The 17142-nt window shown below is 42.2% G+C and overlaps 1 protein-coding gene across 1 annotated transcript in view; it reads left to right on the top strand.

Moving 5' to 3' along the window:
- The first annotated feature begins 265 nt into the window (after positions 1–265).
- The window catches only part of LOC134965645 (nicotinamide N-methyltransferase-like), a 93453-nt gene continuing 76576 nt past the window's right edge, over positions 266–17142 (top strand). Inside the window, exon 1 of the mRNA XM_063941981.1 lies at positions 266–416. Coding sequence (XP_063798051.1) covers positions 266–416 — 151 coding nt within the window. The remainder of the gene's footprint in view (positions 417–17142) is intronic.

Genomic DNA, 17142 nt, shown 5'->3' with positions numbered 1-17142 from the left:
GTATTTCGGAATATTCCGTATTTCGGAATATTTGGATATGGGATACTCAACCTGTATTATGATTTATTTTGCTTAAGAAGATGATCACACTGTCGCCTGCATTCCCATGACACCTCGTGAGGCTGATAACCCATCATGTGATAACACTGATATCCTGGTTACTTATGAATATAAATAACTGGATCCTAGTGACTATAAACAGAATTCCTGAGCCAGTAAATTAATAGACGTGAGAGTCAGACAGCCTGTGACACAGTAATACATGATGGATTCCAGCGACCATAAATTCTATCCTGTACACGGCATTGATTCTAGAGAACATCTGGAAACATATTTATCTAACAAACCAGACATGGCCTTTGGAGAAGACACAATTAAATTTCCAATGGAATTTTTACACCATTTATTCAGTGAGGGTATGTATATTATACTGACAGTATGTTTACTGTACTGACCAACTTACACTAGTGTGAGTGATTGCATGTACATGATTGTGTGTTGGGGAATTTAGACTGTATTCTCTAATGGAGCAGGGACTGATGTGCATGACAAATATATTCTCTGTACCGCGCTGTATAAAATGTTTGGACTATATAAATAAATTGTAATAATGATACTTTATGATGGATCCAAGATTATATATTTCTATGCATTTGTTATAGTGAAGAATTACTTTTTTAATTTGCTAAATGCAATGCCTATGACTCTGTCTTTGATGATGGAACATGACTGTGTACAGTACATACTGATTGCCATTGAGTGTTATGCATTACATCATTATATCTGCCCACTGACATGTCTATGTAACATACAGTACTGTACAGTAAAGTAGTTCTTGCGCTATAGTGTATTTCAATGGAGACCTCTCGCATGCACAATGGTGATTCTTGCACTATAGTATTTTATTGGACACCTCATGCATGCGCAACAGTGATTTCTAAAAGCAAAATCTGGTGGATGATTACTAGTATTACACTCGCCAGTAATGCCATACGCCAAAAGCCAGAGACGGATAGATGAGCGAGGATCCATCTGTATGTATAATATCATTAGATCTGCCCACTTACATAGTGTAGTTACAGTGTATTGAGTGAGTGTTGCAGAACCCTGTGTAATCACACTGTCAGATGACAAGGGCTAGAAGGGCAAATTGAGCACTTGAAATATCCTCAGAGAAGACCAACTAAAATTTAGGTTGCGTTGACCAGGACAAAACTAGTATCAAGGATGACACAGAATGGGGTAAACAGTGAGTGTGGGAAAGAAGACCTAGGAGGAGAGTTTGCTGGGTTTGGTAAAGAAGTAAAGAAAAGGGTGCAGGGTTTACCGTTTTAGCCCCCCCTTAAGCTGCATGGTCCCCATAACAGGATGTAAAACAATGCTCAAAAAGCTTCCTACCTAGTGTAGAGCTGAGACGGGAAGGGCTGGGAAGGTATGACCATGCACCTCAAAAAAAATGAAAGAGGAACGCTATGCATACAATATGGACAGAAGCATTCATCCTTCTCAACAGCTGGCCCAGGTCTCTGTCAGAATCCTCGGACAAGCCTGTGTCCAGGTAATGAGTTTGTAAATCTGTTATTGAAGTGCTACAATGCAGTGGCAACACTTTGTTTCCGTGCCAAGTTCTGTTGTGCTTCACATACAGACTCATTTGCTCACAGATATACAAGTGTTGCATATCATATTAATAATCACACTCTCCTGGTACGGGCTAGGTGTATTGCGTTATTGCATTGCAATAGACACTAGCAGAGGGAACTGGTAACTCCCACACTCCAGGCATCAGTGATATCTAAGTGTGCATGTTTCCTAAGAGTTTACATTATGGCACATAAGTCGCCCATAACTTTATTGTGACACACTTAAACATTATATAAATATATATATATATATACATACATATATATATATATATATATGTGTGTGTGTAATTAGCGCTGCTACCTATTAGCCAAGTCTAACAATTTTGTGAATGTGTACAGTAAATAGATAAACCAATAAGACAAATTAATTAAAATTAATGCATTTATAAATCACTTCCTAAATAAAGATGGCTGCTGTGAGAAAGTCCTCTATGGAAGGACTTTAGTTCAAAGTCCAAGTGAAAATTGTAAAAAAGTGGAAGGACCCAGCGCCTTCAGTGATGTATGTTATCCCATAGTGGATATTAAAATCAATCTCAATATGCGTACCGGAAACCAGTAGATTTTCGATTAGTACATAATGCCTCTCTGTATCCTAGTGATCCGGTCTTCCGGAGTTTCCAGTGATCCAGTACGCCAACCACGGTATAGAGAACAAATAGATGGACAATGATAGTGTAGTATTTTGGCTATGTAGAGAAGTGGTGATGATTATATTTGGTGCTGTGAACGTGCTTTAAACCATGCAACAATTAGTGCAAGTGCACCCCTCTTGTGAAAATCCAGTGAGGGATTAAAGGTATTCTTATCCAAGTGGAAGAGATAATTATATATAATAATACCTTCAATAATGATATAACTTGCATATATGGATTCTCTGAGAGGTCTTCTCCAGCATTTGTGGTGAGTACCTTAAATATGAGACTCCCAGTGGGAGAGAATAATACTCATAGTGTAGTATTTATAAAAAAGGGTTTAATGGCATATAAAATAAAACAAGGTAAAAAGGTGGACTCATAAAATATATAAAAAGATATAATCACTTATCTGCTTATCCTTGAGGAGGAGTGGAGTGTGTAACCAACGCGTTTCGTCCTTTATGCTTTTTGGTCGGACTTTATCAAGGGGTAAGTGGTTATACATTGTATGTGTAAGCTATATAAAGGAAGGAGTGCAGGTATTTCTGGTATTGTTAATGCGCTACTGCGCATGTGCGGGATTTAGTTTTCCCGCCATGACTAGTACGGCCACGTGGGATTAATTCTATCCCGCGATGGTAACAATATATCGCGCATGCGCGGGCATATCTTTGTATTAGCGCAAGATCTTAACCGCTGCTGTGGTCATCCACAGCAGCATGACGTCAAGTTACTATGGTAACAGAATCGAAAGCATAACAGGATGTGTTACTATGGAAATGGGAATGTGGTGACGCGTTTAAGAACTATCGCGTCACTTCCAGAAGAACTATGTAAACATTAAGGCGCCATCTTTATGTAGCCCATAGTCATTTTCCACGAGTGTATTTTTACAATAAACAATCTATACATATGCAAAAAATGTAGGGTCTAGTCGTATAATCCTATTGTATAGCATAATATATCATTATATATTATAAACTTCATACAATGACAAGAATAATTAGTACGGATCTACTTAAACAATTGCAAATCCTCCATAATGAGCTTATTATTAATATAAACACAGTATGAATTATATGAAGAAAAAAATATATATATACAGGTTGAGTCTCCCTTATCCAAAATGCTTGGGACCAGAGGCACTTTGGATATGGGATTTTTCCGTATTTTGGAATAATTGCATACCATAATGAGATATCATGGTGATGGGACCTAAATCTAAGCACAGAATGCATTTATGTTACATATACACCTTATACACACAGCCGGAAGGTAATTTTAGCCAATATTTTTTATAACTTTGTGCATTAAACAAAGTGTGTCTACATTCACACAATTCATTTATGTTTCATATACACCTTATACACACAGCCTGAAGGTCATTTAATACAATATTTTTAATAACTTTGTGTATTAAACAAAGTTTGTGTACATTGAGCCATCAAAAAACAAAGGTTTCACTATCTCACTCTCCCTCAAAAACATCCGTATTTCGGAATATTCCGTATTTCGGAATATTTGGATATGGGATACTCAACCTGTATATATATATATATATATATATATATATATTTAAATATTCAAGGAATATGTATTGTACTGGTACCCGGGAGACTTAGTAAAGAGTTTTAAAAAGCATCTTTGAGTTATTGACATGTTTATGGGCATAACCTCACTAGTGATTGTAATCTCGTGTACTCAGAAATTGTAACAGTAGAATTTTACATATATTTATATTTATAGAGCGCTTAATTCTTACGCCTGAATATTTATTTGAAGATAGGTAAGATTCTTATTACAGAAAATGGACCAATATCAGATGATTATTCAGGCCTTTCAGTATCATACTTCAATCCCCATTTACATTCTAGAAGATCTAGAATGTGGATTGAAATATGTGGGAAAAACCAAACATCCCTAAGAATCAGGATACAGGAACATGTGAGATCCATCAAAAACAAAGTATTAACTCATTCAGTACCCAGACATTTCAGTGAAGTCCACAACTGCAATCCTCTAGAACTAAGTTTTAAATCCATCGAACACATTCAACTCCTAGAACGAGGGGGAGATCTAGACAAAAAACTTGCGAGAAGGGAGATGTTTTGGATTCACACCCTGAACACTATGACACCTAAGGGCCTGAATGACTACTTTGAATTGGCCCCGTTTCTATAATGAAAATGATACTATGATACTGAAGGGCCTGAATAATCATCTGATATTGGTCCATTTTCTGTAATAAGAATCTTACCTATCTTAAAATAAATATTCAGGCGTAAAAATTAAGCGCTCTATAAATATAAATATATGTAAAATTCTACTGCTACAATTTCTGAGTACACAAGATTACAATCACTAGTGAGTTTAAGCCCATAAACATGTCAATAACTCAAAGATGCTTTTTAAAACTCTTTACTAAGTCTCCCGGGTACCCATACAATACATATTCCTTGAATATTTGAATATTTATATTTATATATATATATATACATATATATATATATATTTATTTATTTTTTCATATAATTCATACTGTGATTATATTTATAATAAGCTCATTATGGAGGATTTGCAATTGTTTAAGTAGATCCGTACTAATTATTCTTGTCATTGTATGATGTTTATAATGTATAATGATATATTATGCTATACAATAGGATTATACGACTAGACCCTACATTTTTTGCATATATATTGATTGTTTATTGTAAAAATACACTCGTGGAAAATGACTATGGGCTACATAAAGATGGCGCCTTAATATTTGCATAGTTCTTCTGGAAGTGACGCGATAGTTCTTAAACGCGTCACCACATTCCCATTTCCATAGTAACACATCCTGTTATGCTTTTGATTCTGTTACCATAGTAACTTGAGGTCATGCCGCTGTGGATAACCACAGCAGCGGTTAAGATCTTGCGCTAATACAAAGATATGCCAGCGCATGCGCAATATATTGTTACCATCGCGGGATAGAATTAATCCCGCGTGGCCGCACTAATAATAGAGGGAAAACTAAATCCCGCACATGCGCAGTAGCACATTAAAAATGCCGGAAGTACCTGCACTCCTTCCTTTATATAGCTTACACATACAGTGTATACCTACTTACTCCTTGATAAAGTCCTGCCAAAAAGCATAAAGGACGAAACGCATTGGTTACACACTCCACTCCTCCTCAAGGATAAGCAGATAAGCGATTATATCTTTTTATATATTGTACGAGTCCACCTTTTTACCTTGTTTTATTTTATATGCCATTAAACCCTTTTTTATAAATACTACACTATGAGTATTATTCTCTCCCACTGGGAGTTTCATATTTAAGGTACTCGCCACAAATGCTGGAGAAGACCTCTCAGAGAATTCATATATGCAAGTTATATCATTATTGAATGTATTATTATATATAATTATCTCTTCCACTTGGATAAGAATACCTTTAATCCCTCACTGGATTTTCACAAGAGGGGTGCACTTGCACTAAATATTGCATGGTTTAAAGCACGTTCACGGCAGCAAATATAATCATCACCACTTCTCTACGTAGCCAAAATACTACACTATCATTGTCCATCTATTTGTTTTCTATACCGTGGTTGGCGTACTGGATCAATGGAAACTCTGGAAGACCGGATCACTAGGATACAGAGAGGCATTATGTACTAATCGAAAATCTATTGGTTTCCTGTACGCATATTGAGATTGATTTTAATATCTACTATGGGTTAACGTACATAACTGAAGGCGCTGGGTCCTATCACTTTTGTACATATAAATATATATATATATATATATATATATATATACACATATAGTTAGAGATGTGCAGCGGGCATTTTTCGTGTTTTGTGCTTTGGTTTTGGATTTGGTTCTGCGGTTGTGTTTTTTGGATTTGGACGCGTTTTGGCAAAACCACACTTTCGGATTTTTGTCGGATTCGGATACGTTTTGGATTTGGGTTTTAAAAAAAAAAAAACCCTCAAAAGCAGCTTACATTTGGGGGTAATTTTGATCCTATAGTATTATTAACGTCAATAACCATAATTTCCACTCATTTACAGTCTATTCTGAATACCTCACACCTCACAATATTATTTTTAGTACTAAAATTTGCACCGAGGTCGCTGGGTGACTAAGCTAAGCGACCCAAGTGGGCGGCACAAGCACCTGGCCCATCTAGGAGTGGCACTGCAGTGTCAGACAGGATGGCACTTAAAAAAATAATTCCCAAATAGCACATGATGCAAAGATAAATAAAAAAAGAGGTGCAAGATGGAATTGTCCTTGGGTCCTCCCACCCACCCTTATGTTGTATAAACAGGACATGCACACTTTAACAAACCCATCATTTCAGCGACAGGGTCTGCCACATGACGGTGGCTGAAATGACTGGTTTGTTTGGGCCCCCACCAAAAAATAAGCAATCAAGCTCTCCTTGTACAAACTGGCTCTACAGAAGTAAGATGTCCACCTCATCCTCATCCTCATCCTCCAATTCCTCAGCTCTTTCACTGTGTACATCCTGCTCCTCACAGAGTATTATTTTGTCCCCACTGGAATCCACCATTACAGGTCCCTGTGTATTTCCTGGAGTCAATTGCTGGTAAATGTCTCCATGGAGGAATTTATCATTCATTTTGATGAACATCATCTTCTCTACATTTTGTGGAAGTAAGCTCCTTCGCCGATTGCTGACAAAGTGACCGGCTGCACTAAAAACTGTTTCAGAGTACACACTGGAGGGGGGGCAACTTAGGTAAAATAAAGTCAGTTTGTGCAAATTGCCTCTTTTTCCTGCCAGTATACGTATGGACTGTCTGAAATGCCTTCCTGGATGCTGTCACTCATATAATCCTGCACCATTCTTTCGATGGTGACAGAATCATATGCAGTGACAGTAGACATGTCAGTAATCATTGGCAGGTCCTTCAGTCTGGACTAGATGTCAGCACTTGCTCCTGACTGCCCTGCGTCACTGCCAGTGGGTGGTTTTGGAAATTTTATCCTTTTCCTGTTAGCTCCAGTGGCGGTAGAAAATGAATGAGGACCTGTTGGCGTGTCACATTCTATTTGTCTTAACAATTATCTCAACTGCAGGTCTTTGAATATCTGCAGACTTGTGTCTGCCGGAAAGAGAGATACAACGTAGGCTTTAAACCTAGGATCGAGCACGGTGGCCAAAATGTAGAGCTCTGATTTCAACAGATTGACCACCCGTGAATCCTGCTTAAGCAAATTAAGGGCTCCATCCACAAGTCCCACATGCCTAGCAGAATCGCTCCGTTTTAGCTCCTCCTACAATCTCTCCAGCTGCTTCAGCAAAAGCCTGATGAGGGGATGACCTGACTTAGGCTGGCAGTGTCTGAACTGACTTCACATGTGGCAAGTTGAAAGGGTTGGAAAACCTTGCACAACATGGAAATCATTCTCCATTGCGCTTGAGTCAGGTGCATTTCCCCTCCGTTGCCTATATATCGTAGGCAGATGTATAGGTTTGAATGGCCTTTTGCTGTTCCTCCATCCTCTGAAGCATATAGAGGGTTGAATTCCATTTAGTTACCACCTCTTGCTTCAGCTAATGGAATGCTATGCTCAAGAGGGTTTGCTGGCGCTCCAGTCTTTGGCACACAATGGCTGAATGCCGAAAGTTGGACGCAATTTTTCGGGCCAACGACAGCATCTCTTGCACGCCGCTATCGTTTTTCAAAAAATTCTGCACCACCAAATGAATTATATGTGCAAAACATGGGACGTGCTGGAATTTGCCCACATGTAATGCATGCACAATATTGGTGGTGTTGTCCGATATCATAAATCCCCAGGAGAGTAAAATTGGGGTAAGCCAATCTGCGATGATGTTCCTCAGTTTCCGGTAGAGGTGTCTGCTGTGTGACTCTTATGGAAAGCGGTGATACATAGCGTAGCCTGTAGGAACGAGTTGGTGTTTGCGAGAAGCTACTACTGGTGCCGCCGCTGTTGTTGCTGCAGGAGGCAATACATCTACCCAGTGGGCTGTCACAGTCATATAGTCCTTAGTCTGCCCTGCTCCACTTGTCAACATGTCCGTGGTTAAGTGGACAGTGGTACAACTGCATTTTTTAGAGAAGTGTAACCTAGATGGGATTTTGTACCGAGGACACACTACCTCAAGCAATTCTCTAAGTCCCTGTGAACTAACGGTGGATACCAGATGCACGTCTAACACCAACATAGTTATCCGCTTTGCAACAGGATGACTGTTGTGATATTTGACTGTTGGACAGTCAATTGCTTACTGGAAGTAGTACAAGTAGTCTTCCGACTTCCCCTCTGGGATGACGATCGACTCTCAGCAGCAACAACAGCAGCGCCAGCAGCAACAGCAGCAGTAGGCGTTACACTCAAGGATTCATCGGAGGAATCCCAGTTAGGATAGGACTCGTCAGACTTGCCAGTGACATGTCTTGCAGGACTACTGGTGTTCCTGTCTAAGGAGGAAATTGACATTGAGGGAGTTGGAGGTGTGGTTTGCAGGAGTTTTGGTACAAGAGGAAGAAGGGATTTAGTTGTGAGTGGACTGCTTCCGCTGTCACCCAAAGTTTTTGAACTTGTCAATGACTTCTGATGAATGTGTTCCAGGTGATGTATAAGGGAGGATGTTCCTAGGTGGTTAACGTCCTTACCCCTACTTATTACAGCTTGACAAAGGCAACAAACGGCTTGACACCTGTTGTCCGCATTTCTGTTAAAATAATTCCACACCGAAGAGGTTTTTTTTGACCAGGCATGTCAATGGCCTTATTCATCCCACGGAGAACTGGTGTCTTCCCAGGTGCCTGACTTAAACAAACCACCTCACCATCAGAATCGTCCTCGTCAATTTCCTCCTCAGCGCCAGCAACACCCATATCCTCATCCTGGTGTACTTCAACAGTGACAACTTCAATTTGAATATCAGGAACTGGACTCTTGGTGCTCCTTCCAGCACTTGCAGGGAGCGTGCAAATGGTGGAAGGAGCCATCTCTTCCCGTACAGTGTTGGGAAGGTCAGGCATCGTAACCGACACAATTGGACTCTCCTTGGGGATTTGTGATTTAGAGGAAAACACAGTTCTTTGTTGTGCTTTTGCCAGCTTAACTCTTTTCATTTTTTCTAGCGTAAGGATGAGTGCTTCCATCGTCATGTGAAGCTGAACCACTAGTCCTGAACATAGGCCAGGGCCTCAGCCGTTCCTTGCCACTCCGTGTCGTAAATGGCATATTGGCAAGTTTACGCTTCTCCTCAGACGATTTTAATTTTGATATTTTTTAACTTTTGCTTTTTGGATTTTACATGCTATGACACTGGGAATCAGCCTTGGCAGATGACGTTGATGGCATTTCATCGTCTCTGCCATGACTAGTGGCAGCAGCTTCAGCACTAGGTGGAAGTGGATCTTGATCTATCCCTATTTTACCCTCCAAATTTTTGTTCTCCATTTTTTAATATGTGGAATTATATGCCAGTAATATATCTGGAATTAGACAGCGGTAATGTCTGGAATTAGATACCACTAGATAGATACCAGATACCACTGTGGCTGTAATGATGATGACCTATGCACAGTGACAGGACACTACCACAGCACCCTACAGTTGCAAGATGCAGCACAAGACACTGTACTAGTATTAGTAATGTAGTATTACTGAGCACCACAATACAATGAGCAGTGATACTGAGCACTGATGATACTACGGAGAACTGACACTGAGCAGCACGATTAGCACAAGACACTGTACTAGTATTACTAATGTAGTATTACTGAGCACCACAAGACAATGAGCAGTGATACTTAGCACTGCTGATACTGAGCACTGATGATACTACGTAGAACTGACACTGAGCACCACAAAACACTGTACTAGTATTACTAATGTAGTATTACTGAGCACCACAAGACAATGAGCAGTGATACTGAGCACTGCTAATACTGAGCACTGATGATACTGAGCACTGATGATACTACGGAGAACTGACACTGAGCAGCACGGTTAGCACAAGACACTGTACTAGTATTACTAATGTAGTATTACTGAGCACCACAAGACAATGAGCAGTGATACTGAGCACTGCTAATACTGAGCACTGATGATACTGAGCACTGATGATACTACGGAGAACTGACACTGAGCAGCACAAGACACTGTGTATTTGTGAGCAGCACAAAAGCACTTTGGAATTGTCACCCCCCCAGATACCACTGTGACTGGAATGATGATGACTGATGCAGTCACAGGACACTACTACCACAGCACCCTACAGCAGCTAGATGCAGCACAAGAGAGACACTGTACTAGTATTACTGAGCAGCAATAAGCACTGATACTGAGATTTGCCACTGAGAGAACGTATCCACGTCCTCTCTGTACCTTCTACAATGCATGAGTGAAAATGGCGGTGACGCGCGGTCTTTATATGGCATCCGAATCCGACAGCGGGATGATGATGTTTTGCCTCGTTCAGGTTTTCTGAGTCAGGTGGGAACAACCGAGCCTGGCTCGGACCCGTGTATGACATGTGAAGTTCGGTAGGCTTCAGTTCGCGGAGAACTAATATATATATATATATATATATATATATATACACATACATATACACACTTGATCTAGCTTAGCACTAAGAAATATTGACACAGACACCAACTTCTAGATTTAAAAGGTCAACAGGTATTTATTGTCTGACGTAGATTTATCTATTTATTGGAAGATGGCAAAGAAATGCGCTACCAACTCACTAGTCAACTAGAATAACTTAACTACTTTGGTTTACCCCCCTTTTGTGCTTGCTGTGTCACTACTTGGACTACCTCAGCCATCGATCCAGTGTCCTGTCCATCCTAAATTCATAGAGAACCTGGTATCTGCGAGATAATTTCCTCTACCTGTGATGGACATGAATCTATAACAGTGGAATGCAACATTAGTCTTTGAGGAGTATCTAACATACCTTGTACTTCCTGAGCGTGAGTACAATATATGTATTTCGCATTTCAATTTACATAACAAAATCTCTGTTGATTAAGTTAGTAAGGGGCCACTGCTGCTAGGAGAAAAGAAAAGGGTTTAGCATCATAGAGACCCAATCATAACTTCAACAGGTTTTGTCAAAGGGTAATTTTGCACTTCTTCCCATTTGCCAAATTAGTGTTTACCTGTGATCTTCAATCCCAACAGATAATTTTCCAGTACTACAAAAAAAATGCTTCTAGATCATGCAAAGTATTCATTTAATCCTTCTCATCCCGTATTAAGGATCTGTACATGGTCCATCAAAAATTTACCAAGCTTATCTAGGCAAGGGCATTCCTAGCTGCCCTCATCTCGATGACCCATTTTCTAGAAATTAATACTTCTTATGTGATAGTTAAAAAGAAGTACTGTGGGGGTTACCCCTTCTCTGTCCACTTTCCTACTATGAAATACTAATGTGTGGACAGGATATTCTCCATTTGTGTTATTACTTTCCTGTTTTTTGGTTGGTTCTTATTATATATGTTCTTGAATGGCACCATACTTACCAGTTTCACTGGTCTCAGCCACTTTGCCTGCAGGCCATAGCTCCTCTTTTACCTGTTGGATATTATTCCTCTGAGTGCATGAGAAATGGCTGAAACCAGAGTCGGGTCACCATCTCCTCCTGAATAAAATGTTTGACATTCATTAGTACATATTATAGGTTACATTCATATTTTATTTTTTTATTTTTTTATTTTCTATAGTTTGTATACTGGCTGTAATTGCTTCCACATCCACATATGGAGGCTGTGATGTATTTGCTTTCTCTTTTTACTTACTTCTCCCCATTGTTGCTTCGAGTTCAATCAGTTATTATGTTTTCGTTTTTATCTTATATGACTTTGGTTAAACTGTTAGGGTCTCCTGCCCTGTGCTGCCACGTCGTCATGGCAACCGGGAGACAAGTGCTAGTGGAGTCACCTGAGCGCAGTTGATACTCCGGTTCGGGTCTTTTGCTGTGCAGTGGTTATTGGCTCTGTGCACGGCAGGGGATCCGGTGCTGGTTTTCGTGCTCACAGTCTGTGAGGTCTGAGTGGGGCGTGGACAGCACCTGCTTTATAAGGCCTCTTTTCAGAGTAAGCAGATGCTGCTGAATCTTTGTTGGTTAGTCAGTTCATGAAAGTTAGCCAGTACTGTGTAGCTTTGTATTTGTTTGTTGCTTACTGCAAATAGGCCTGGGGATTTGGTATTACACTCTGCCAATCCAGACCTAGCAGTAAGACTGGAGTCAGTCGTTTAGCTTGCTGGGGTTCTGTTACTACTCTGTGAACTTAGCAAGTTTGCGGCTGTATTCTAAGACTTGCCTGTCTAATCCTGTCTCACTGTGCTAGGTGTCAGGGGTCAGTTTAGTGGCAGTAAGCTAAAACCTGTGCACTGCAAGTGAGAATTAGGATTGTGGAGACTCTCCTTGTGTCTATCATTCCATCTCTGACCAAGGAGTTTACTGCCACACCCGTTGGTAACCCTTTAGGGTTTTGCTGTTGCCCTTAGCAACAGCATTTCGGGTTCTCTACGTATTAAAACACAACATCTTGCTTTTTCCATCTGAGCAGTTCTAATACAAGGGAGATACCCAGTTCCTTAGCCTCTGGGCTTCTCTGTTCACTTTGTGTGTATTTTGTTACCCTATCACCTTCTGTGTACATTATGTCATATTCCCCAGTTTGTCTATGAGTCCATTTGTTTTGCATAACAGTTCAAACACCAGTACATTCCTGCAGACACTGGAGTGCATAACAGTTCTGACACCAGTACTTTCCTGCAGGCACTGGTGTGCATAACATATTCAGCAGCCCAATACTCCTGTTGAAATTTTGTGGGAATATGGAGCATACCCCTCAAAATACGTTGCAACAGGTGGTCGATCAGGTGCAGGTCCTGACTCGACAATTTAATGATTTGTCCATTAAAATGCACACCTCCCAGGCTGCTGGCGGAGCTCCCGCAGCAGCAGCACCTGCAGGGGTTAAGGAGCCGAAAGTAAATCTCCCGGATCGTTTTTCTGGAGATCGCTCGCAGTTCTTTTGTTTCAAGGAGAGCTGCAAGCTATACTTCCGGCTTAGGCCTAAGTCTTCTGGGTCGGAGATTCAGCGGGTGGGCATAGTGATTTCCTTGCTACAAGGAGACCCACAGGTCTGGGCATATGGGTTGCAGCCTGACTGTCCGTCGCTTAAAAGTGTTGATGCTTTTTTTACGGCACTGGGCATGTTGTATGATGACCCTGACAAGACGGCCTCAGCCGAGGCTCAGATTTCGATCCTTAAGCAAGGGCGAAGGCCAGTTGAGGTTTACTGTACGGAGTTTCGGAGGTTGGCCCATGATACCCAGTGGAATGACCCAGCCCTGAGACACCAGTACCGAAGAGGTCTTTCTAACCAGATAAAGGACCAACTGGTACAATATCCCTTGCCTGATAGCTTGGATCAGCTCATGCAGTTATCCATCCGGGTGGATAGACGGCTGAGAGAGCGTAGGCTTGAAAGGGAGACTGAGATTTCCTTCCTTCCCAAGGGAACCTCAGACTCTGAGGAATTTTCTGAGGAGCCTATGCAGATTGGGGCTACCCGCCTCTCCTCGCGTGAGAAGACGCGGAGGAGACAGCAGGGGTTGTGTTTGTACTGTGGGAATAAAGGTCATGTGGTAGTATCATGCCCAGAAAAGCCGGAAAACTTCAGGGCCTGAGGGTGATGGGAAATATCCTGTCAGGCCAGAAGTCAGAATTTCCCAAGAAGACTTTTATCATTCCGGTGACCTTGAAGATCCTCGGTCAAACTGTCAAGACTGAGGCCTTTGTGGACAGTGGGGCCGACGGGGTTTTTATGGACCGCCAATTCGCCCTGAAACACTCTGTTCCCTTAGTACCCTTGGCATCGGAAATTGAGATTTGTGGGTTAAACGGGGAACCATTATCCCAAGGTAAAATTACCTCTTGCACTAGCCAGATTTCTTTGTTTATTGGAGCCACACACTCTGAAAAATTGTTTTTTTATGTGACTGTCTGTACTTTTGCCCCATTGGTGTTGGGGTTACCCTGGTTAAGGGCCCACAATCCTCAATTTGACTGGGTCTCTGGGGAGATTCTTAGTTGGGGTACTGATTGTTTCAGGAGTTGCTTGAGCCTTTCAGTCAGGCTCTCGCAGCTAAGTTTGCCAGGATTGCCAGGGTGTTATGCAGATTTTGCGGACGTGTTCTCCAAAAAAGTTGCAGAGGTACTACCTCCCCATCGCCCCTATGACTGTGCCATTGATTTGTTGCCAAATGCTAAGCTTCCCAAGAGCAGGTTGTACTCCCTGTCACGTCCTGAGACTCAGGCTATGGCAGAGTACATTCAGGAGAACTTGGCTAAGGGATTTATCAGACCTTCACAGTCTCCAGTTGGGTCGGGGTTCTTCTTCGTGGGTAAAAAGGACGGTTCGTTGCGACCCTGCATCGACTTCAGGGAATTGAACCGTATCACGATTAAAAACTCATACCCACTGCCTCTCATTTCGGTCTTGTTTGACCAGCTTCGTACTGCCACCATTTTTTCTAAGATTGACCTACGCGGTGCGTACAATCTAATCCGAATAAGAGATGGGGATGAATGGAAGACTGCCTTTAATACCCACTCAGGGCATTATGAATATTTGGTGATGCCTTTTGGGCTCTGTAATGCCCCGGCAGTCTTCCAGGATTTCATGAATGATGTGCTCAGGGAATATTTGGATAGATTCTTAGTTGTATACTTAGATGACATCCTAATCTTCTCCCATTCCCTGGAGGAACATCGGAAGCATGTACGCTTAGTCCTCCAGAAACTCAGAGACCACCGGCTTGGGGCGAAGCTGGAGAAGTGCGAATTTGAAGTTCAGCAAATCGCATTTCTAGGATATATTATCTCCCCAGAAGGTTTCCAAATGGAGGGTTCCAAGGTACAGGCAGTCCTGGATTGGGTGCAGCCCACTAGTTTGAAGGCGCTTCAGCGTTTCCTGGGCTTTGCAAATTTTTATAGACGATTTATCGCTGGATTTTCGTCTATAGTGGCGCCCTTGGTGGCACTCACTAAGAAAGGGGCGGATGTTGCTCACTGGTCTTGTGAGGCTAAAGCGGCTTTTGCCCGTCTCAAAAGGGCATTTGTTTCGGCCAAGGTGCTGCGACACCCAGATCCAGAGCGTCCTTTTGTGGTGGAGGTGGATGCCTCTGAGATGGGTATTGGGGCAGTGCTTTCTCAGATGGGAGTGTCTGATAATCGCCTTCATCCCTGTGCTTACTTTTCCCGTAAATTTTCGCCTGCCGAGATGAATTATGACGTGGGTAACCGGGAATTGTTGGCTATTAAGGATGCACTCGAGGAGTGGAGACACTGGCTTGAGGGGGCTAAGTTTGTGGTCTCAATTGTCACTGACCATAAGAATCTGGCATATTTACAGTCAGCGAAGTGTCTCAATGCCAGGCAGGCACGATGGGCTTTGTTTTTTGCTCGCTTTAATTTTTTGATAACATATCGCCCTGGGTCAAAAAACATCAAGGCTGATGCGCTCTCGCGGAGTTTTGCTCCAATCCAGGAGACCACCGAGGAGCCGTTGCCCATTGTTTCCCCATCATGTATTAAAGTGGGCATTACCCAGGACCTCTTATCATTAGTCCTTAGAGCACAGGAGCAGGCTCCTCCAGACCTTCCGGTAGGTCTTTTGTTTGTGCCTCCTAGGTTAAGACAGCGAGTGTTCCTGGAATTCCATGCCAAGAAGTCGGCAGGTCACCCGGGTATTGCAAGAACTCGGGAGTTGCTATCTAGGGCGGTGTGGTGGCCCTCGGTGGCTAAGGATGTGGATCAGTGGGTTCGGGCATGTGACATCTGTGCCCGAAATAAGACTCCTAGAGGGGTTCCTGTTGGCCCATTACATCCACTCTCTATTCCATCTAAGCCATGGACCCACATTTCAATGGATTTTGTGGTGGACTTGCCCAAATCCTCGGGGATGACAGCCCTCTGGGTTGTCGTTGACAGGTTTTCGAAGATGGCGCACTTCGTTCCACTGGTTGGGCTGCCATCAGCCAGATGCCTGTCTGAATTATTTATGCTGCATGTTGTGCGTCTCCACGGGTTGCCACTTGATGTGGTCTCTGACCGCGGATCCCAGTTTGTGGCCAAATTCTGGAGGGCATTTTGTTCCGATCTCCAGATTTCTGTCAGCTTGTCGTCAGGCTACCATCCGCAGTCTAATGGGCAGACTGAAAGGGTGAACCAGTCCTTGGAGCAGTTCCTCAGGTGTTATGTCTCCAAGTGTCAGACTGACTGGGTTGCTCATCTGTCCATGGCGGAGTTTGCCTATAACAATGCGGCTCACTCTGCTACAGGGATCTCTCCCTTCCTTTGTGTGTATGGGCATCATCCTAAGGCCAATTCTTTTGAACCCCTGGACTCCACGCCTGGTGGTTCCTCTGTGGTTTCGGTCCTTAGAGGTATTTGGCGGAAAGTGAAGAAAGCCCTTGTGTCTGTGTCATTAGTGACCAAAAGGGTTTTTGATAAGCGGAAAAGACCCTGCAGCTTCAAATTAGGAGACTTCGTCTGGTTGTCTACCAAGAATTTGAAGTTGAGACAGCCATCTCATAAGTTAGGCCCCCGGTTCATCGGCCCTTATAAGATCACCAGGGTTATCAATCCGGTGGCATTTCAGTTAGATCTGCCCCGTTCTTTGGGTATCAATAAAACATTTCATTGTTCCCTTTTAAAACGGGCGATTAGTAATCCTTCTTCCAGTGGAAGACCTTCCCCTCTTCTGATACGTGGCCAGAGGGAGTTTGTTGTTGAAAGGATTCTTGACTCCAAGGTGGTT

The sequence above is a fragment of the Pseudophryne corroboree genome, chromosome 10 (assembly GCF_028390025.1).
Source record: "Pseudophryne corroboree isolate aPseCor3 chromosome 10, aPseCor3.hap2, whole genome shotgun sequence".
NCBI lineage: Eukaryota > Metazoa > Chordata > Amphibia > Anura > Myobatrachidae > Pseudophryne > Pseudophryne corroboree.
The sequence above is the reverse complement of the archived record's forward strand: the minus strand, read 5'-3'. Positions and strand labels throughout refer to the sequence as shown.